This window comes from Alosa sapidissima, chromosome 16 (genome assembly GCF_018492685.1).
Source record: "Alosa sapidissima isolate fAloSap1 chromosome 16, fAloSap1.pri, whole genome shotgun sequence".
In the NCBI taxonomy this organism is placed as follows: Eukaryota; Metazoa; Chordata; class Actinopteri; order Clupeiformes; family Clupeidae; genus Alosa; species Alosa sapidissima.
The window spans coordinates 22,122,119-22,146,145 of NC_055972.1; the positions used below are offsets into that span (position 1 = coordinate 22,122,119).

General features: G+C 44.5%; 1 protein-coding gene and 1 long non-coding RNA gene across 2 annotated transcripts; one reads left to right on the forward strand and one right to left on the reverse strand.

Annotated features, from left to right (window-relative positions):
• On the forward strand, positions 1–22,607 carry mrps5 (mitochondrial ribosomal protein S5). The gene is made up of 11 exons (XM_042065442.1): positions 1–76; positions 1,174–1,311; positions 4,935–5,060; positions 9,799–10,032; positions 11,299–11,333; positions 18,475–18,565; positions 18,979–19,025; positions 19,136–19,193; positions 19,629–19,691; positions 19,781–19,917; positions 22,070–22,607. Exons 1-11 carry the CDS (start codon positions 28–30, stop codon positions 22,292–22,294), a joined length of 1,203 nt encoding a protein of 400 aa, XP_041921376.1. The 5' UTR covers positions 1–27; the 3' UTR covers positions 22,295–22,607.
• LOC121685120 lies at positions 2,410–9,462 on the reverse strand. Its single transcript, XR_006023265.1, has 2 exons — positions 9,124–9,462; positions 2,410–3,516 (listed from the first exon to the last, which is right to left on the reverse strand). It is a non-coding gene; the product is annotated as an uncharacterized LOC121685120 (long non-coding RNA).
• Positions 22,608–24,027: the final 1,420 nt, after the last annotated feature.

Genomic DNA, 24,027 nt, shown 5'->3' on the forward strand with positions numbered 1-24,027 from the left:
TTTCATCAGGACCTTTATAATTCCAAGATGGCGGCGGCCGTACGGGTGTGCTGTGCCCTCCGTACATCACTAGGAGGTATTTTTTCTAGTCATTTAATGATAATATGTGCGATATCTTTAATTGTATTACATTACATAGTCTTTCATTCTGCTGTCTAAAGACAACAGTCAATTTTCTAAGTATGTAAGAAGGCAGATCTCCGAAGTGTTTTCCTTTAGCCTCTGCTAATTTGTCACTAGCATTGGGGGTCATAACATGCACTGAGGAGGAGGCAACCCTGTCAGGGCGTTTATTTTGAATGGATATATTTCTTTTGTAGAATGCAATGTGTATATGGTCGGGAAAGCGTATGGGCTGAAAATGTCTGGTGAATTTATGAACATCTAACAGTGTAGCACCTCAACTGAGTTCTAACGTTGCAGCTTAGTGCCGTGTCTCCTACACGAGTTATCACTTGTGACGTTTTGCTAGCCGTCACTTTTACTAGTCTAGCTGTCTGTGGTTTTCATACTGCATATAAAGTAACCATTAATAGTTCAGCTCTATGCCTGAAATAAACATGCAGATGTAGGCTAACTTTATATAAGACATTGAAGAAATCACATACGTTGATGAAATGTCTAGCACGAAGTGTTACTTTTTACCAGGCTACATGGTTCTTTAAAGCAGGGGTTTCCAACCTTTTTTGGCAGGTGACACTATTTTGATGTCACAAAACGTTGGCGAGCCCAATCATTCACAACATGTTGTGAGAGCGAGCATATCTCTGCTGCAACATCCAGTCGAGAGCGGTGCTTTAATCTCATGTGGCCTGTAGTTTATTTTCACGTAACTAGATTGTAATGAAGGATCCATATTAGTTTCATGAGTTTTTGATATTTGTTGTATTCAATGCATATTCTTATGTAATGTAGCCTACTGGTCAATTAGCCAGTATCTCAGCCGACCCCATTTGAATTTCAGGCGACCCCACATGGGGTCCCGAACCTAAGGTGAAACGATGCTTTAAAGACATCTGAAATTCAGTATTCAACCCCTCTACACTTTGCTGTATTTGACTTGAAAATGTGAACAAATATATACATTACACCTACCAGTCTCCGGTCATGAGGGACAATTGTGTTATACACAATCATCTTTGTTGCAACTGCATATTGTATCTTTCATGACAGGGGTGACGTCCCTCCGGGTGATTGGTGGTACCCTTCAGCTTTCCCACCTTTCAAGACCAAGCCCCTTGCCCTGGTCATGTGCAGCGCCTGCTGTGGTTTCATGGCAACAGACCAGACATGGTAGCTTCTTCAATAAGTGTAAGTATCCATAAAAGTGTTTGTATCCTTAATAGCAATGTGACCATAGTTCTCTTTCAAACATTTGCTCGGTACCTCACAATTCGGAAGTGCTCTGGCATGATCAACTGGTCTGATATGATGTATAATCCAAAAGATTGTTTTTGAGTGTTTTGATAAAGGCTTCAAATCATTTTGGTTCGTGGCTTTACATTAGATGAGTATTTTAATCAAGGCAATGTTTTTTAGATATGTGGTGATGTGGAGTGTGTAGACTTTTGGCATGGAAAGGGGATTAAAGGGGCTAAACTTAAAGGAGAATTCCGGCGATTTTTCACATAGATCTGTTTCTCGAGGTCAGAGTACTGTCGGTATGGGGGAAAAAATGAGCAGCCAGGCAGCTTCAGTGCTACACTCCAGGGGCATGTTTAAAATCATTTTTTTATACCAACAACACTCGGTGACCTCGAGAAACCGAGATCCATGTGAAAAATCGGCGTAATTCTCCTTTAATAGTTACTTAATCATACAGCCCTAATTACAGATATCCTCAGGGATTATGATAATAGAACGATTTGATTTAAGTCCCCTCTGTACTTTGATTGCTGAATGTGACTTGCATTCGGATTTGAATTTAGCCTTTAGCTGTCACAACTCCAGAGAAGCTTTCACATCTTTCAATCCTACAGTCTTTCAGGTCAAATTGTCCTTCATGTCAAATTCAAACTCTGACATATTCAAGATTCCTACATTTAATGACATTGTCAGTTTCCAAAGAATATACAGTTTTGATATGTATTACACTTTCACACATGGTTATTCATATTACCATTATCTAAATAATATTTCTTTTAGCCAGTGTTATTAGAAGCCATACTGCAATTTGTTCTCTCTCTCCCACTTAAACCTTTTCAAACTTTAAAGCATTGATCTGTGGAGTCATGGTGCTGTAGCATTTTAATCCACTTCAAAAGCTCAAGGACTTTCTTTTATCATCCTGGTTCTGTGTGAGCTACTGGATCCAGTGTGTATTTATTAATTAGATGTATGTGAAGTAAGCTTAATTAGCCAAACGTATGGGCCTGAAATAGTTTAATACTACTGTAGGTTTTTTTTTTATTTCTTTTTGAATTTGTGAGCTTAGATGCTAAATACTCCATGCATTGCTTAATGTGGACGTGGATTTCTACAGGCCTCTGTAAAAAAGCTAAAGGCCAACCAAACATAACAGAAATGATGGCCTGGCCCTGGACTGAACTTTATGTAGTCTTGCCCTACGTCAGTGGTTCTCGATGTGCCACCCATGGAATTTTTTTATTCAGGCACATGAACTAGGCTAGAGTGGTGTTTTTAAATGCATTAACGACACAACTTCTTAATTAAAAACAGTTTTAGATTAAATGTACAACTTTAATGAAAAAACTGGTCTGTAGTAGGCTACCATTCTCAGTTTGATTACATGATGTGAAGCTGAGATTCGCCTTCCGACTCCTTCCAGGCAAGTTCACCACAATAGTTTACTACCTATGAGCACACTTATTGTCATATGGCAGTATGGTAAATGGACTGCATTTATATAGCGCTTTAATCAACTACTCCGAGCACCCAAAGCGCTTTTCCATGTCATGCCTCACATTCACCCACACACACTCACACACACTGATGGCTATGCAAGGAATTGAATATCTAAGCTTCTAGACCAATGGCACATACATAAGAGTATGGTATAAAGCCTCTGCTTGATGTTTTTCTTGTTTGCCAGTAGGAGTTTAGACAAGGAAGGACTTAATGTTGCTCTGTCCAAAATATACTTTTAGTAGAATTCAACCTTCCAGAATCTTACCATTCAGCACAAGTTCATAAACCTGACTGATTCCTAATTTGCCTTTGAGTTCCTTTTTGTGTGAGGGTGAGGATGGACGTGAACACGCCACCTTCCTCATGTGTGATTGGTCACCCAGGCGTAAATGATTGTTCATGTAGGTATGGCCAGGTTTGAGTACACGCATGTGTGAAGTGTGTGTTTGTGTGTGTGAGATGGTGCTGTCAGGTAGCATTAGGACATTCCCCGTCTCCTGCTTTTGTTGGATCCTTGACGCTTCATTAGACTCTGTGGTCTCCTCCGTCTGGTTTCATTAGGCCCTAATTAAAACCTCCAGGCCAGCGGCAAACATCAGACGGCTCCCCGCGCCAAACGCTGGATGGGGAGCGGGCCGCAGGAAAACTCTGGTAGATTTATAAGGATAGACAAACACAGAGAGTTTCAGACAGGCCACTTAAGATTGGATTAATTCACAATTCTCGTGGAGAAGTGTGTGTCTGTGTGTGTGTGTGTGTGTGTGTGTGTGTGTGTGTGTGTGTGTGTGTCTCTTTGTGTGTTGTGCCCGTGAGTTTGGTTGTGATGTTGAGTGGGCATTTTCCTGCGTTGCGGCCTGATTGAAATCTGACATTTGGTTTACATTTTATTTGTAATGATTGAAATGGTTAATGCCCACTTTGCTTGTTTTGGGAAACTTCCTCCCTTGATATTGGCTGTGTTGTTTTTGTCATGTGCTTTAATAATGACAGTTCGTAATGAAGTGTGATGATTTTGTTGTTCCAATTCTCTGTTGTCCTGCCTTGTGCAGAGAGTGTTTTGAAGAGACCTGTGTGTAATTGGCAGGGACATTGTTTGTTCACTCACTAACTTAGAAACAGGAGTTGTGTCAGATTCTGTGAGAAGTATGCATTATGGTGAATGCCCTTCAGTTTCTTCCTAATTAATGTTCAGAAGTGTTTTTAACTCATTGAATGCCAAGCTGTTTTCGGGAGCTTTGTCCTAGAGTGCCAGCAATCTAGACCAGCGGTCCCCAACCACCGGGCCGCGGCCCAGTACCGGGCCGCAGGACATTCCTAACCGGGCCGTAGCCTACGACATGAGTTTAAAAAAAATGCATGCGAACTAAACTAAATTTAATTCGCAATAATGTCACGTTTTTACATGGCATAGGTCTATATGCAGTTGTTTGATTGCACGCATTTTTGCATTTTGCAAGGTCTATTTTCTTACGTCTGTCTGTCCCGCCTTCAACTCTTTTACATATTGCCTTCAGTGCTGCGCAGCCTCAGGTCAGCTCACTTCACTTGATCAGTTCTTGGCGAACGGTAGTGTCACACGAAGTTAACTAAACTGCTAGAATGAGCAACAAAAAACAAGCATCTTTAGCAGGTCACTGGCCAGAGTGTTTGAGTTGCGAGAGCCGCTGCAGAGATTTCTAACATACAATATATTGTATTGCATTGTTTTTGTCTTTGTCCTCCATCCTTCCTTTACCCTCTATTACCTATATTACCTATTTTCTAAGTGCTAAGTTTAGATCCATGTATGTTACTCATAAATGTTTATACACTATTATGTATGACTGCTTTGGCAATGCAAACGCTCTTTTTGTTATGTAAGAGACTAAGTTTGAGGGAGCGTGTAGTAAGTCAGCCTCTGCTCTGCTTTGACAATTATGACAGATGAGGTGTGAGTTTGGGGGAGTGTGTAGTAAGTTGCCTTCTGCTCTGCGTTGACAGTGACGGTGGATGAGGTGTGTGTGTGTGTGTGTGTGTGTGAGTTTGGGGGAGTGTGTAGTAAGTTGCCTTCTGCTCTGCGTTGACAGTGACGGCGGATGAGCTGTGGCGGGGTGTTCTGGCCGAAACAGGAGCTGGAGGCAAGAAGGGCCGAGGGAAAAGAACCAAGCGCAAACTCAAGAAGGACCTGAACCGTGGCCAGACCATCGGAGAGGGTAACTCCCCTACGCGCACACACACGCACGCACGCACGCACGCACGCACGCACACACACACACTTTCAGGGTGCTCGGTCCCCCTGGCCGGAGATACGCCCACAAGCCCAGGAGGCAGAGCAGCAGCCCAGGCTCTGCCGTCATCTTTCTTCTTTTATTTTTGCAAGATTCTTAAATTCTTGCATCTCCTACATGACCCATCTTTGTCCATCTATCACTCCTCATATAAAACCAAAATGTTCTCATATCCACCAATGTTATCCTTTCTTACCATTGTCAATCATTCTGATGCTACCTACTTGACTTAAGGCCTATTCACACCAAGAATGATAACGATAACTATAACCATAACGATAAAAACTTCACTGAATAACGATAAACGAAGTCTCTCCTTGTGTTAATGAATGTGACGGTTAAAATTTGATGGGTTCTGATTGGCTATTAGCTTTTTATCGTTCTGAAAATCGCTCTGAAAGTGATCCCCAACGATATCGTTCTTCATGTCGTTATCGTTATAGTTTATGTGTGAACGTTGTCATTCATATTAACAAGAACAATATGTATTTATAGTTATCGTTATGGTTGTTGGTGTGAATGGGCCTTTACTAGCATGCATGACATGCACTGCTGCCACCCTTCTCCAGAAGTATCCTCAGCCCAGGATCCACACTTCACACTCCACCTCTATCACTCTACAGTCACATCTCACTACTGTACTTATGCACTATCACAGCTCTTCGCATTAGTAAAGCCCCTTCCGATTTCATGTACCTGTCAGGCGGTCCTCCATCCATTAAATTTTCTTCCCAGGCAACACCTGACCTCAGGCCTGAGGAGCTTTGTTAAGTCTCTCCTTTAAGTTATCAAACTCTCATCTGTCTCCTTAACTGAGTCATAATCTCTCTCTCTTTCTTTCTCTCTCACTCTCTCACTCTCTCTCTCGCTCGCTCATCACGGCTCCAGTTCAACTAATCACACACATTTACTCCATTTACTTATTCATATAGTAATCAGTCGGGGCCATCAGTCTCCATTTAGCGTGGCCCCAGCTTTAAACTAATCTCCCATTGATCCTCTCCTTTAACTGCTGAGCAGGGGATCGCCATTTGCACACTATCACTGGGACCACCCGCTTGTCCTGCTCTCTGTTTGTGTAATTCTAGTCATTTATTCTTCCTTCTCTCTCTCTCTCTCTCTCTCTCTCTCTCTCTCTCTCTCTCTCTCTCTCTCTCTCTCTCTCTCTCTCTCTCTCTCTCTCTCTCTCTTCTCTATCACAATCTCTCCTTCTCCCTTTCTTCCACTCATTCTCTCTCACTCACACACACACCTCATTCCCTCTTGTTCATGCCCCCCTCCCTCCTCTCTCTCTCTCTCTCTCTCTCACTCACTCACTCACTCACTCTCTCACACCTCATTCCCTCTATTTCTTGCCCCCCCCATCTCTGTCCGTCTGCCTTCTGTTGATTTGTCTGACGGAGGAGGGGAATGAGTGGAAATTAAATTACAGGAGTTTGGTGGCAGTGTGCTCCAGCACTGAGAGGCCCATTACAATCCATCCAGACCCAAAGATGTGCCAACATTCAATCAATCAATCAATCAATCAACATTTATTTGTATAGCACTTTACAACAACCAGGCGCCCAGAGTGCTTCACATCAGAAGCTAAGGGTAAAAACAGCATATCAAGCAGTAAAAAGATTGACATGTAGACTTAAAGGATAATTCCGGTGTGATTTTGACCTAAAGTGTGTTGAAACATGATACCGAGTGTGAATGTATGTCTCATAGCTCACCTCGGCTTGTCCCCTGCACTCAGAAATCTGGCGCTAGTTAGCCAATGCTACCAACACAGTGTTTCGTTGTGGTACCTCGGGCATCGGCCTAGCCATGCAAATAAATCACTGTTTTACACCATTTACGAGGCTCAAAGTAGCTCCATACTTCATTGGTAGACTTCCGAGGGCCTTGACATTTAAAACGAGACATAGAGAACTTTGAAAAAGCACTGGTAGTTTATTTACAAGACGATTTATACAGACAGTACCTTAAGGAATTTTAGCGTTCGACGCCATCTTGAATTTAGTCACGATAAGTCGAGCAACGAGTACGAACAAACAAGTATGATAAGGGATCAGATTCCAAAAATAATTCTGTGAAAATGCATGGATTCCAGTTGCTGCTACTGGAAGCAACTGAATCCATGCATTTCCACTGAATTATTTTTGGAATCTGATCCCTTATCATACTTGTTTGTTCGTACTCATTCAACTAAATTCAAGATGACGTCGAACGGTAAAATTCCTTAAGGTACTGTCTGTATAAATCGTCTTGTAAATAAACTACCAGTGCTTTTTCAAAGTTCTCCATGTCTTGTTTTAAATGTCAAGGCCCTTGGAAGTCTACCAATGAAGTATGGAGCTACTTTGAGCTTCGTAAATGGTGCAAATAATGGATTTATTTGCATGGCTAGGCCGATGCCCGAGGTACCATAACGAAACACTGTGTTGGTAGCATTGGCTAACTAGCGCCAGATTTCTGAGTGCAGGGGACAAGCCGAGGTGAGCTATGAGACATACGTTCACACTCGGTATCATGTTTCAACACACTTTAGGTCAATATCACACCGGAATTCTCCTTTAAATAAATAACTAGAATTGTCAGACCACTACAGCATATTAAAAGCCATTCTAAACAAGTGAGTCTTTAGTTTAGACTTGAAAAGACCAATGTCCGTTATTGTCCGAATATCAGGGGGTAGCTTATTCCAGAGTTTCGGGGCCAAAACCGCAAAAGTCTGCTCACCCCACCGTTTATACCTGGACCTTGGGACCTCTAACACCAATTGGTTAGAAGACCGCAAAGACCGGTTGTGCTCACGCAGGGTCAACATCTCAGATAAGTATTCTGGGGCCAGGCCATTAAGGGTATTAAAAACAAACAATAAAATCTTGAACTCTATTCTAAAACGCACAGGGAGCCAATGTAGTGTATAAAGAACAGGAGTAATATGTTCGCGTCTAGGTGTGTTTGTTAAAAAGCGGGCAGCAGCATTTTGCACAAGTTGCAGACGTGAGATGGACGTTTGACTCAAGCCAGCATACAAGGCATTACAGTAATCGAGTCTTGAACTAATAAAAGCATGAATCGCCTTTTCTAAATCATGGCTGTTAAGAAAGTTCTTAACTTTAGCCAGGAGACAGAGCTGGAAAAAACTTGTTTTAACCACATTACTGATTTTCTTGTCAAATTTCATGTTACAATCAAAAGTAACTCCCAAATTTCTAACAGCTGGCTTGAGATAAGTAGCCAGAGCTCCCAAACTCAGAGCTGGACCGTTTGGTGTCCCAGCAGTACTGAAAATGATGCACTCAGTTTTGGCTTCATTCAAGTTAAGAAAGTTTTGTGATAGCCACAACTTAATGTCGTGAATACGTAGGGAATCTAATGCTGCGCTGTTTCAGTTTCATAGGCAAATAAATTTGCACATTGTCTGCGTAACAGTGAAAAGACAAGTTGTGCTTTCTTATAATAACCCCTAACGGCAGCATGTATAGGGAAAACAGGGTTGGGCCAAGAATCGAGCCTTGGGGTACCCCACAAGAGAGAGGAGCAGTTGATGAGGAGAAATCACCAAGCATGACAGAGAAGCTCCTGTTTTTCAGATAGGAGCCAAACCATTTAAGTGCCGAGTCTCGGATGCCTACACAGTGCTCAAGGCGGGAGAGAAGGACTGCATGGTCCACTGTATCAAAGGCCGCTGTGAGGTCCAAAAGCACTAAAACGGCAGGGTTCCCAGCGTCTACAAACAAAGTAATATCATTGTATACTCTCAACAGTGCAGACTCTGTACTATGACGTGATCTAAAACCAGATTGAAACTTTTCGAACACAGAGTTCATTTGCAATCTAATCACAACCACCCATCTCCTGGGAGAGTGTGTGTGTCCTGGGAGAGTGTGGAACCCTACGTGTGGTGTGCAGAGCTTGGTAGTAGGTCCTATCCATGTGTGCATGCGTGTGTGTGTGTCAGCTTGGCAGGAGCCTCAGAGAGCGGCCAACATACCTGTGGCGTACTGGCACTCCCTGCCCGGTACTCCTCTGTGTAGCTGGACCAGCCCAAGCTGTTTTGGCTTTTAAGTTCAAGTTTTTTCTTTATCTTTAAAGTGCTGTAAAATCCAAAAGTAATCCAACGCAAAAGGTTGTCCTAATGCCACAGTTCATGTGGCTACAAACGGAAGGGGAGAACTTTGGCCATGCTTCTCCAGCAGGCCTCAAAACCCAATTGTGTCTGTGTCTCCTGATTGAGAGGACGGGTGTAATTTACCAATTTCCCACAGGTAGTGACATCACTGAAGCCCCGCCTGTGAGTCAGTGCTTGCCCTACCATGTGACCCTAACCTATCCTAACAGTGTGTGTGTGTGTGTGTGTGTGTGTGTGTGTGTGTGTGTGTGTGTGGTGGGGGGGGGGGATTTGTGGGTCTGTGTCTGTGACGGACAAACAAAATTTCATAGACAGATGACCGATTTAGCTGTGTGAATTTAGTTCATTCATTCCAGTGACAAGTATGTACATATCTTAATGCATCATCAATGCAACACTTCATGATGTCTATGACATATGCATACTGTATGATATATGTTTTGTGTGTGTTTGTATGTAAAATGTAAAGTGTGCAAACTGTTTCATCTCTTATGATGTCTTGTCTTTCTGTTTGTGCGTGCGTGTGCACCTGTGCAGGTCGAGGGGGCTTCCTGTGGCCCGGGCTGAACACGCCGGTGGTCAAGGCGGGCGCGGTCCAGTCGATGGGCCGGCGCGGGGAGGCGGAGCAGCAGGAGCTGCGGGCCGAGATGGAGCGGCAGAGGGACGAGTGGGACAAGCGGCGCAAGATGAGGGTGAAGAGGGAGCGCGGATGGACCGGCAACTCCTGGGGGGGGATCAGCCTCGGGCCGCCGGACCCTGGCCCCAACGGAGGTCAGTGAGAGTGTGTCTCTGAATGTGTGTGTCTGTGTGCGTGTGTGTGTGTGAGTGAATGAGGCAGATAAGGCATTGGTTTTAATAGAGGTACAACATAACGGTTGCAATTTCACACTCCAGCTGCAAAAGTCAGACACTCTTTGTTCTCTTTCTCTCACTCCCATCCAAACACACACACACTCTTTCTCATATGCCCTCCTTTCTCCCTCATATACACATAAACTAGAAGGTCATAAAACTTAAAGAACAAATTTGTACACTGCCCCTTCCTCACTATCTCAATACTCTCATTGCAGCTGCTTCAATCGTCTCTTTCCGTCACACACACACACACACACACACACACACACACACACACACACACACACACACTTGGACTTGCACGCAGAGCCATTATCATGGGGATACACACACCGCCAGTGCAATCTCCCTTTAATTTACACGCGGCGCGCCGGTTGTTTATCTCTGTGTTCCGGCGGCTTCCGTGGCGATTGCATTTTTCCTCTCGCCTGCTTGGCCACAGGGCCAGGCTACGCGCCACAGTTGCCACGGTGATGGATTGCCGGCCGGCGGTGCAGACGGGCGCCTAAATCACGCCGCCCATCCCACCACAAGCCCCACCCCCACCACCGTCCGCCATAACCATCCCCAGCCCCTCCACCCTTTGTTTTCACCTGACGCGTCGGCCACTAGAAGGCCTCGCTCTTAAATCCCGCAAGACGCTTGCCACGCCATTGTCACCCTGGGTCAACGTAAACCCACTCAGCCCGTGTCCCCGTAATGACCGCCATGGCCTTGCACATCGAGTCGTTAGACGATTCACAGCTCGAGTGGCTCATAAGCACCTGCGTACCGACCCACCCCACCCCACCCCACCTTCCTCCTCTGCTCACCACTCCTCTCCCTCAACACAAGGCCAAAGGTGCACTGGTGGCAGAGCTGCTTCCCCAGCCCAGCATGGGGGATGTGTCTAGGCAGCGGATAGTCGTCACGCACACGGCCACACCGCTCCGTAGCAGCAGGTGGACTTGGGTTTTGTCAAGGGGGCTGTCCAATAAGGCCTGGGCTGCTCGGAGCCGCCGCAAACATGCTTACTGTCAAAGTTTTCTATTAAACAGCCGTCACTAAATGATCTCAGATCAGCTTTTAGCTGCTTTTTCCTGTTTCTCTAGTTGGTTGTTATGCATTTATGAGGAGAAACTGTACCCTCCCTTCCTTGTTGTCACCTGTGTTGAAATGAACATCTGTTCTGCTTTTCCCCAGAAACGTATGAGGATTTTGATTCACGTGTGATTGAGGTAAGAATCTACTTTTATACTCATGTAAACATATGCTTCAAATGACCCTGGTTAAGTTGAAGTTTGTCTGGTGTGTGTGTTTGTGTGTCTGTGTGTATGTATGTGCACAGTGTTTATGTGTGTGGGGAGGAAAAAGTCGGAATATGGGATTGCTTTGAAGAATGCCAACTTTCTGTGATGTCAGGCATTTTAGTCCCTCAGAGAGGATGGTGTGTGTGTGTGTGTGTGCGCGTGCGTGCGTATATGTGTATGCGTGTACGCCTGTGTGTGTGTGTGTGTGTGTGCGCGCGCGCATATATTTGTATATGCGTGTACGCCTGTGTGTGTGTGTGTGTGTGTGTGTGTGAGAGAGACAGGGAAATTAGGTCTCTATGGTATATGCAGCGGCAGAGCTCCAGAGGCTTTCAGATCAAAGTTGCTGAACCTCAGCTGAACTCACTGAGGCGACACACACTGAGGGTCTGCCCCAACACAGACATCCCAAGCGCGCGTGTGTGTGTGAGAGAATTTTACCTTAAAAACTGCCAGCTTGGAACCCTATGATATGATGAAGACTAGTGCAGAAAGGGTTCCACCTTTATGTTCACTTCTGTACCTGTGTGTGTGTGTGTGTGTGTGTGTGCGCCTTGCTGTGCGCCCAGAGATAGGATGGAAATTATAAATTGATTTTCAGGAAGCTTTTGATCCATATGGCTGGGTTCCTCTGTACCCTGTACCCTGTAAAGAAGCCATTTACTGTGTGTGTGTGTGTGTGTGGGTGTGTTTGTCAGTCTTCCAAAGTAGCACTATGCTAAAGCAGACACTATGACGTGAGTTTCCTGTTTTTATTCCGGTGATGCAGCGACAAGTTTGGGAGGAAATGAGTGCCCCATGCCTGATAAAACTTAATATCGCTAAACAACCTTGGACCCTCCCTATCAATTCCTATTAAAAAATGAGAGAGGTGGAGGTGGAGGTGGAGGTGGAGGTGGAGGTGGAGGTGGAGAGAGAGAGAGAGAGAGAGAGAGAGAGAGAGAGAGATGGAGAGAGGTGGAGGGAGAGATGGAGAGAGGGAGAGGTAGAGAGGAAAAGGTTTTGAAATACTTAGTACAAATATTTAGCTCATATCTCTCTCTTTCTCTCTCTCTTTCTATTTCTCTCTTTCTCTCTCCCTCGCTCTTTCTCTCTCCCTCCCTCACTCTCTGTCTCCCTCTCTCTCTCCCTCGCTCTCCTTCCACATAATGATGTTACCAGGATATGGAATTAGCGCAGGAGTGGAGGAAGAGAATGGAACAAAAAAAAATGAATGATGTTTGAGGAGAGGGGTAGATGCTGTAATTGTACAACAGCATTACGGTGCTTTGTCTTTTCCTAATTATTTGGCTTTCGTGCAAGATTACTTTGGCACATCAGTGACTATGTTCATGGTCTGTCCAATGAAACCAGATTAAATTTCAGAAAGAGAGGGGTATTGGAGACCGCTAGCAGAGTTGGGGGCGCAGGAGGCCATCTTGGCTCAAGGTTCATTGCAGTGTCTCTCCCCCAGTAGGCTTGGCTGCGGTTCAGAGAGTGACTGTGCCGGGCTGGGTAATCCATCCCATCCGTTCTGCTTCAGTCGGGCTGTGGCATGGCAGCGCTAATGTAAAATATTCTGCATGCAGGGAATCGATGCAGGGAAATTTATTTTTTAAACAACTTCATTAAACAACATTCATGTTAGTGTTATTAATTAATAAACAGATCACTCACACCCATTTCACTGAGATAGACAGTTATAATGACAGTATGAATATCACTGACTACCTACTAACAAACTACAGTACTAGAATGAATTTTTAACTACTGGTGATGCAAACTACATGTAGATAATCCATAGGGTATTTTGAAAAGGATTAGGAATCCTTTTATGGTCAATACATTACTCTTTCAGTTGTACTCAAATCAAATGGTGAGGCCAGTGAAGATTCCCTCCTCTGGGACAATCCCACCAGCTCTCTTGCCCCCACCCAATCAGTGCCCAGGGCCCGGTGGCGTTTGTGTTGTTGATAGATATCAGAACACTCTCAGTCCCTATCAACAATCGGATAACAGATAACGTAAACGGGTGCAGACAAACACTGCAGGAATAGAAAGCCGGTGGGGGGGGGGGGGGGGATTAGAGATGTAGAGGAACAGAGGGCCAAAATTGCTGCAAAAAGTCAAGGTTAATGAAGCTGAAAGGCTGTTTTTTTCTCCCCTCCGTAACTTCACCATCATATTGCATTGCGCGTTGCGACTGCTGCTGCTGCGGCTGCTACTGTTGTTGTTGTTGTTGTTGTTGTGTCCCCAGTCGTGCCTCTGATTAGAATGCATTAACACTGCGCTCCGAGGAAATCCCCAGTCAGTGCCTGCACACTGTTTCTCTCTGTTTCCCCTTCAGCACCAGCTACCAGAGCAGAGCAGGAATTACATTACAGTGTCTCCAAACAAACACTGTAGAGAAAATCAATCCTTCACCACCTGCACCCCACCCCACCCCTCTACCCCACACCACCCCTCTCCCGTACTTACTCCATTGCAGTAGTTTGAATGGAAATGGAGACCCGTGTTTAGAAGAAGCACCTTATCTAAGGGCCGGTGATGGCATCAGAGTAGGACCTCATCATAGGGTGGTTTCACATGAAGAAGTTACAGTAGTCAGTTACACTGCATGGTTTTTACCATAGTGCAGCTTTACAGAGCAACAGGAAGTTAACAGGACTTTGCTTGCAAATTTCACGTCTTTGTCCCTTGAGACGCCATACAGACTAAGAAGGGCTTAGCTAGTATGGCACCTGGCTTCGTAACTCAAATTCTATCTGTCCAGTTTAGTTAGAGTATGCTGAATTTTCTCACCTAAAGGAATGGTTCCTTTAGGAGTTAACTGACTCCTTTAAGGTCAGCCAATGTACTAGCATATAGCATTTGTAGTATACGGTGTGTGTGTGTGTGTATGTGTGTATACAAATTAGAATGTATCTCTCTTAGCCTTGGTGATGTCATCCACACAGCACTTGTCCTTAAGAAAGTCCTGGTGAAGTTTATGGGATATTTTTGTGTAACAGCAAATTAATTCAATTAAACGTTTCCTGTAAACCTTTGGAAGTTTCTCCCAAGGACAACTGCACTCTGCCAAGACCGCTTGGGAGCGAGGGAGGGGGGAGGGGGGGGTGGGGGAGGGAAGAAGAGAGAGGGGGATGCAGACCTTATCAAGAGGATAAATGGAAGTGAAGAAATGAAGATGGGAAGATATGTTGATGGATGGAGCGATAGATTGATGGATAGATAGAAAAGATCCAGGAATTTAGATGTGTTGGTTGCTACCGCCCACCAGAGCTGTGAGAAGCTATAGAAAAGACCCATAGACATATATATATATATATATACCGGTGTATATATATGTGTGTGTGTGTGTGTGTTTTCTGTGTGCACATGTGTGTTTGTATATATACACACACACACATGTGCACACAGAAAACACATCCACACTGCCTTTCTTTTGGCAGCTCTCCCAAACATACTCCACTTCCTGTCAAGTGTTCCACCTGCTTCTGCACTTGACTTTTTGCTTCTGTAATTGGAGATTTCAATTAGGAACTGTACCGTCAAATCAGTGTGTCTGAAGGAGTGGGGGATGGGGCTGCATTTCAAGGTGACTGTGTGTGTGTCTGTGTCTGTCTTTGTGTCTGTCTGAGAGGATGTTGGTGTGTTGCATGTTGGCACATTGAGAAGCTCCTGCAGTAAAAGCAGCAGTGGCAATGAGAATAAAACTCCAAAGTAGCTTAAAGGAGAATTCCGGTGTGATATTGACCTAAAGTGTATCGAAACATGATACCGAGTGTGAACGTATGTCTCATAGCCCATCTCGGCTTGTCCCCTGCACTCCAAAATCTGGCGCTAGTTAGCCGATGCTACCAACATCTTTTTCAATAGTGGTGCTTCGGCATCGGGCTAGCCATGCAAATAAATCACTGTTTTACACCCATTTACGAGGCTCAATGTATCTCCACACTTCATTGGTAGACTTCCGAGGGCCCTGACATTTAAAACGAGACATTGAGAACTTTGAAAAAGCACTGGTAGTTTACTTACAAGACGATTTATACAGACAGTATCTTCACGAAGTTTAGCGTTTGCAGCCATCTTGAATTTAGTCACGATAAGTCGAGCAACGAGTAAGAATGAACAGCTATGATAAGGGATCAGATTCCAAAAATAATTCAGTGGAAATGCATGGATTCCAGTTGCTGCTACTGGAAGAAACTGGAATCCATGCATTTCCACTGAATTATTTTTGGAATCTGATCCCTTATCATACCTGTTCATTCTTACTCGTTGCTCGACTTATCGTGACTAAATTCAAGATGGCTGCAAACGTTAAACTTCGTGAAGATACTGTCTGTATAAATCGTCTTGTAAGTAAACTACCAGTGCTTTTTCAAAGTTCTCAATGTCTCGTTTTAAATGTCAGGCCCTAGGAAGTCTACCAATGAAGTGTGGAGATACATTGAGCCTCGTAAATGGGTGTAAAACAGTGATTTATTTGCATGGCTAGCCCGATGCCGAAGCACCACTACTGAAAAAGTTGTTGGTAGCATCGGCTAACTAGCGCCAGATTTTGGAGTGCAGGGGACAAGTCGAGATGGGCTATGAGACATACGTTCACACTCGGTATCATGTTTCGATACACTTTAGGTCAATATCACACCGGAATTCTCCTTTAACAACACAGCCAAGTAAATTAGCATGCAAAGAGAATACTCGGCCTCTCTCCCTCTCTCTCTCTCTCTCCCTCCCTCCCTCTCCCTCTGCAACTCCCACTCTATTTGTATTGGAATTGCAGTCACACTCTGGCTATGGGATACTGTGCTTTAATAAGATGCAGTCATAATATTGAGAGAATCATTTCCAGCTGTTGAATGTGGTCATTAAAAATAGTGTTTATTTAGCCCCCATGCAAATATATAACTCATCTCGCTCTCTCTCTCTTTCTCGCTGTCTCTGTCTCTCACTCTCTTTCTCTAGCTCTCCCTTGCTCTCACCCTGTTTAGCCTTTTGCTCCCTCTCTCCCTCTCCTATCTCTGGTCTTTTCCACTATCACTCTTATTTTCTCTCTCTCTCTCTCTCTCACACACACACACACACACAAACCTACATACAGATCTCTGCCCGGTTGCTACTGGCAGCACTACTGCTGCTGCCGACGAAAAGTCACTGTGCGATCACACAGCCGTCGTAGTGCCACAGTCCCCTCCTGTCTGCCCACCTCCACCGCAATCCTCCACCTCCACCTCTCCAGCCACACCAGGCTGGTCTCGAATGCTTTGACCGTTGCTGCTGCTGCTGCTGCTGCTGGGTGAATCTGGCCTCTGTGTTGGCCCAGGAGCCCACAGCCCAGCTCCGAGCAGGAGAGAACAGCAGTGTGGGTGTCTTCGAGACGCGGCTCTGCTCTGAACAAGGCTGCTTCCGCTTGGCTGGCTTACAGCAAACATCTACCCTCTCCATCTGTCTCCTGAGCCTGTGTGTGTGTGTGTGTGGGGGGGGGGGGGGTGTTTCATACCATGTGTGTGTGTGGGGGGGGGGGTTTCATACCAAGTGTGTGTGTGTATGTGTGTGTTTCTGTTTTTTTAATTTGATCTGCGTATAGTTGAATTGATTATGATATTATTGGTCAGGCTCAAGTGGGTTAGGGGGTTTATGAACGATCATCATCATCATTCTTCTTCTAATGAAAGTTTATAAACAGAGAAAAATTGGAGATTACTGGGAGCATCATTAGAGACCGGGTTTGACTGATGACGTGTGTGAGGGAGAGAGATTGTGTGTGTGTGTGTGTGTGTGTCTGTCTGTGTGTGTGTGTGTGTGTGCGCACGCATATCACCCCTTGTGCTGTGCCAGTCAGACTGAACAGATGGCGCTGCATGCCAATGCAACTCTGACAGCCTGCAAGTGGGAGTCTCTTTCTCTTCCTTCATCTGCCCCTCTCTTTCCTTCTCTCTCTCCCTCTATCTTCTATCTTTAACTGCTTCTCCCTCCATCTTTTACTCCCTTACCCCCCCCCCTCTCTATCTCTCATAGCTCCCTGGTTCCCTCACCCCCATCCACTGGAGTTTAATTTGGCTGTGTTGGTTTGTTGATCGCTCTAATGGAGGCATGAACCACCCTTTGGGGAAGCACTGATTGGTGGTTAGGCAAGATTCAGAACCCGTTGTTCTGTAGCTCCTCTGTGTGAAGTGGAGGTCAGAGCTGGAGCAGTGCTGTGCAGGGTTAGACTGCCCCCTACTGGGGAACCGGGAGGCTCGCACCACAGATATTGCACAGCTCGGGGCTGTCAAAGCAGTTATGCTTTCTGCATTCACGAGTACACAAGGGTGCACTAGGGTCCGAGTGATGTGGTTGCAATGCAATTTCCCATTGCCAACCAACTAAGTTGCTAACAGGTTAAAGTTCAGCCATTTCTTTCTACAACAGTTGAGAACCCTTTTGCAATTATGTAAGCACATAATGTAATCTGAAACCTGCTGCCCTGATTAAAGAAACAATGCAACGCTTGTATTCTGTCTTTAAGTGACCCCAAACTTTTGACCGGTAGTGTAAATATGAGAATGGTTCAGCACAGCAGCGTTGCTGGCCTCTGGTTGTGGACCCGACCCAAAACGCTGTGGACATGAGATTGTCTCCACACTCACTCCAACTCCGGCAGACATCGAGGAGTTGTGAAAGGCATTTCATAAACTGTAAAAGGCCGCTGTAAATGTTCATTGAGGAGCCATAACATCGCTCAAACTCTCCGTGCCTGCAAATGGCACGTTAAGAAATCATAGAGGTCATTAAGCGTCTCCTTTCATGATCTCATTACAAATGATCTCTCCGTGGCGTCTAGTGTCGGCCAGTGCATTGTGAGTGGGTGGGAGGTGAGACCGTTCCATTCCAGGCTGACAAAGAGTAGCAGGCTGGATAGAAGCGTTAATGTTACTGCCGTCAGAAAGAATATGGCAAGTCTGAAATTATATCATGCTGTGGTCATTCTCTTCCTGAGTTGGGACAGTCTTTTGGGAGTTGCCTGTGGTGGAGCTCGCACTAGAATAGCAGGCAGACACCTAACCTTTTTAATGTTTGCTGTGCGTGTGTGTGTGTATGATAGGTGAAGAGTGTGTTCAATATGACTGCCAAGGAGGGTAGGAAGAGGTCCATCAGCTGCCTTGTCGCCGTGGGCAACGGGAACGGAGCTGCAGGTGAGTGACAACACATTTGTGTGTGTTTACTTCCGTCTGTGTGTGTTTCCCTGTGGCTTGTAGCCTGAGCGTTTGTTTGTGTTTAATACACAAAAGAATGGAGGTTGAAGTTTGTTTCCGTGAGCCATGAATTTCATTTTCTGGTGAAACTAAATTGCTTAACTTTAAAGGTTATTTCTGTCACTCAGCTGTCCAAGTTACAGGAAGATTTGAATAAACAGGCCATTTTTTGCCCATTTGACTTTGATTTGTAGTGAAGGTTGTGGAATATTGGGTTACTCCTGACGTTTAATAATTGTATAAAAAGTTTGGCTAAACAGATGGGCTAAATGTTTCCACGTACCCAGACCTTGTGAGTGATGTTGTTTTGTGTGTGTGTGTGTGTGTGTGTGTGTGTGTGTGCACCTCCACAGGGTTTGCCTTGGGGAAAGCAGCAGACCGACAGACAGCTTTGAGAAAAGTAAGCATCTGCTCATATTCTTTCTGTCTCTGTGTGTGTGTGTGTGTGTATTGCATTTCTTGTTTTTTTGAGGTAATAGGCTGACTCCTACAATCTTCCTCTTCCTCCAGGCTAAGAACAGAGCCATACATTACCTGTACTACATCGAGAGATACAACAACCACACCAGTGAGTGTCCCAGCCCGCGACAGATGAGCCCACTTCCTTTGTGCTGGAGCGTGGGCAGAAACTTTGCTGCAGTCACACTCTCCATTTCCCACACACACACACACACACACACGCATACACACACAGACCCCCTGCAGCCACAGCAAATGTTCTGTGTGTGTGTGTGTGTGTGTGTGTGTGTGTGTGTGTGTGTGGCAGGTGTGTATATGAACTTGGTAACCTCTGTTATTCGCTTCTCACATTGGGTGTGAAACTGCCCACAGGAAATGCTTCACACAGAAAATCCACTGAGTCGTGATCTGAAGGTCAAACGTGTGTTGTGTGTGTGTACACATGTTAGTTATGCCAAATCAAAGTGCAAGACATTCAGAAATGACCTTTGAAGGACCATGAACGTCACTCCAAAGCCAACTCCAATTTTCCCCTTTTTTTTAGTTTACCATGACATTGAAGCAAAATTCAAAAAGACCACGCTACGCATGAAGAAACAAAACAAAGGTAACAGCTGACTGAATATACAATTTCCGATACTCCGACTGCTTCGGAATGTTCTTAGTAATGATGTGTGTATGTCTGTGTGTCTTCAGGTTACGGTCTGCATTGCCACAGAGCAATCATCACCATGTGTAAGCTGATTGGCGTCCAGGACATGTATGCTAAAGTTGAGGGCTCGGTCAATCTCCTGAACATCACAAGAGCCCTCTTCACTGGCCTCTCTAATCAGGTAAGTCACTCAGCGGTCACCGTAGAGAACTTCAGTCAGGCACAGCACAGGTTAACATTCTAGCATAAGACAAAGGCCACTCGGGTTCAGTCATGTCTGTTTGTTATTTTATTGTGTATGTATTTTATTTGTGTATGTTATTTAGTAGACACCTATCTCGTAGTGACTATATCTAGACACTTATTTAGTAGACACTTATCTGAGGTGACTATTAAGGCCTTCACACACGACCGGTGACGCGACGGCGATTTATGGCAGGCAAAGGGCAAAATGGAATAGAATCTATTGAAGTGAGTGGGGAAACACACACGGCAAGTGGAACGATGGGGCAACTGCCGCTGTTGCATCACTCTAGTCGGTCCCTTTCTGTTTTTCAGGGCGATTTTGAATCGATGGGTGATCGCGTTGCCAGAAGTGTGTATAGTAAAGCAATTAACAGAATTCCACCGTTGCGTTTGACTGTCCGTGTGTGATGGCCTTTAATTTTAGATCATTCTGTGTTCTCTTACATCATGCTAATTTCTTTAATGTATATATTAGCACACTTTAAAACAACTGTGCAGGTGTAAACTGCCGTGGATATTGAATAGTAAATATAAATGGAACAAATGTATAAAACTGTGAGAACGAGTCATTTAGTAAATGATCTGTCCACACAAATGGAAAACACACATAGCACTAGGGCTGCAGCTATCGATTCTTTTTGTAATCGATTAATCTAGCACTTTATCGATCGATTAATTGATTAATCGGATACATTTATTTTTTTTGCATTTTTAAACAACCAAAACAAATAATGCATGAACGAAAACGACCAAACAACCAAAACGAAAATGATGTGGCTGTAAAATGATCAAGCAGTTGGCTTTTATTTCTCAAAAAAAAAGATATTTATTCTACAGTAACTCCAACATTTGGCTCCAAAACTAAGCCCATTTATTTCAATTTACCCATTTAGTGTTTATAAGTTCCAGTGCCAACAATTAAATAATGTTCAAAATGCTCTCTGTAAAATTACAGCCTCTTGTGCATGACTGAGCTGGGTGAAAAAAGCTGTCCATACTATGTTGTGAAATGCTGAGAGGTAGAAGAAGAGGGAAAGCAATTTAATTTATTAATATGCACAACAAGTTTCATTCTGTAATCTAGCCCTGACATCAAAGTAAATATCTTTTGTATGTAGATTTCTACACCTGCAGCATTTAGATAGATAGATAGATAGATAGATAGATAGATAGATAGATAGATACTTTATTGATCCCCAAGGGGAAATTCAGGAATTAATTTACCATTAGGCTACTAACAAATAATATATCATTTCTGGGGTGAGCTTATTTGTTATGGTAACCTAGCAACCTGTGTGTGTGTGTGCACACGTGCCGTGCGTGAGGGAGAGTGAGAGAGACAAGATGAATTGAATTTCCCCTGGGGATCAATAAAGTATCTATCTATGAGGGTTTATGCATGCGTGTATGTGAAGAAGGTTTTTTTTTTAGGCATACTCTCTTGCAATTGAACGTGAATAAGTTTACTACTTCAAAACATTAGAGCTAAACATGATACCTAGTCAAACCGCATCACGACATCGCTTCAAATACAGTATGCGATTAAAATCAGCTAACACCAATGTATAGGCTTAGGCTACGTAGATAGATAGATAGATAGATAGATACTTTATTGATCCTTTGATTGTTTCAGCGACGCTTGGTGAAACAGCATGGAGTTGATGTTTTCGGTTCAGATGCTTGTTCTCTTCCTTTTTGAGTATGTAATGATCCCAAAACTTTAGACATTCTCTGCCATTTATGGACATCTTGACTCCACCATCGCGCCAACTAAATTCAGAATGTACCACACGCTAGTGGTGTGCTTCCTGAACAGTCCGTGTGGAACAATCAGATCCCTGCGCGTATAGTGCGCGTCATAGGAATTTAACAAGGCTTCGAGGCAGGGTTTTTGCCTCGAGCAATTTTTGTAATCGAGTTAATCGAGTAACTCGATGAATCATTTCAGCCCTACATAACACACAATGGATTTTTGTTCACGTTGAAGATGGAAAATTTAATTGAATGAATCCGTTCACTTCTCTCACTCCTGTCCTTTTCTCTTTCCTTTCTTTCTCTTAATGTCTCTTTATCCTACTGACCGATAGGAGACACACCAGACCCTGGCAGACCGGAAGCAGTTACACGTGGTGGAGTTCCAACCCGAGCGTGGCCCCTTGCCCATAATCGTTGCCCAACCAGCGGACGGGGCCCGTGAGGACCCCGAGCCAGAGGACGAGGTGCCCAACACACGCCTGAACTGGAAGGATGTCCAGGCAGCCCAGGGCATGAAGACCTCGGTATGGGCCGGCGTGAAAAGGACCATCTGGTGAAGCCACCCAACCATTGTGGCAGTCCGAGAGCACCTTTCAACCACCTCCCATAGTCTACCTGTCCATGTTTATATGTTGCCTTCCAAGACTGGCCATTTCTAAGATGAAACTAAAATGTGACTTGGACTGGGGACTGAATTGACAGACACATGGATGGTTTCTTGGTGGCATATGTCTTTTGTCAGTTGTAGATATGATACAATTCTGGTTTGGGGAACAGGAGATGTGTCTGCAAGTGTATCTACTATGTCATGTTGTCACAATTACACGACAGCCGATTAAAGTTTTAAGCCGCCAGGCTTAGTTGACACTTTTCTTTTGTGTTCTGGTCCTTTGGGAAGAGCCTTCACTTGCAAGGATGCTCAGTCCACTCCAGGGCACACAAGAGCACCCTGCTGGCATGAAATTGAAGACACACACACACGCTAACTCGCATACCCATAGACAAGTGCACACCAAAGCCTCATCAAGTCTGTGGTCCTTGCTGTTAACCTTGCCTTTAACCTCCATGTTTTGTTTACCCACCCTCACACTGTCTCTGAGTTTTGGTTGTTCGTCTCATAAGTGGCCCCCTGGGGAAGCCTCCGTACCTCATGCATAATGGAGACCGCTTCTCTGCAGGGGTACTGATGGGTACTCTGCCTACGATACTGTTGAGGCGGTAAAGCCCGCCTGCCATTTTTAACTGGCCTGTTTTCTGTTTGAGTTTGTTTGAAACTACAATTACACAAACACAAACACACATCTTACCATTTGAACTTATGTTTGAACATGTTGGAGGGTAGCGTTTTAAATGGATTGTGTCTTAAGCACTTAGGTTTAAGTTCTTAAAAGCGGTGACTCATTTCCTTAAGTGTTTCTTCGCTCAAATAATGATCCTGTCCTTACAAAGTGACAATGTAATATCCTCAAGCAGATTGGTGCCTCCCTGTGTTCAGTTTTGGTACAGACGGTTGAGCAATGCCAATGATCTAGCGGCCTAAGTTATGTCAACTGTTTGTTGTTCCACCGCGTATCACACTAATAAAATTGATATTGCTGAGTCATGCTAGCTTTTTACTTGAAGCTACTTGACTCTCTTGTGAGCCTGAGCTCACACACACAGAAGGATTTGAAAAGCAAACACATCAAGCCACTATACTCACAAAGGTCTATTGTCTCAGTTTTTGCCTGTTCACATTCGTCTCCCAATGTTTAATGCCACAGTTTGAACTCACCCATGATCAGCATAGCCCAGGCCTACGTGAACGAAAAACAACAAGCGTTTAATGTGTGTTAACAAGTAGCCTACACAATGTTTGTGTGAGGCCTTTTGTCGTATGTGTATTGAATTAAGACATTTTAGAAGACAGTATATCACTAGTGTGGCTAGGTCTCCATGTCCATGACCTGATAGCCCATATTAGCGTGACATCTGAGTCAGGTGGCTATTGTGCGAGCAGGAATAAGCGAGCGCGATAGGGGTGGGGGCTTGAGCCGTGAACACATAGCAGGCCGGCATGAAGATGGCAGAACCTGAAAAGAGAGGAAATGTGAGACGATACCTTCTGCCCCCCTGCATGAAACGTTCTTCCGCGACACGTCCATAACCCGCTATGCAGGATGTAATCGGAGACTTTACGCACCACCTCTCACCCAGCCTGACAGCTTCAGTCACTTTTACGTTGCGACAGCGAGCCCTTCTATGTGCTCCTGGGATGTGAAGGTTGTCATTGGGAAACGTGATCTCGTTT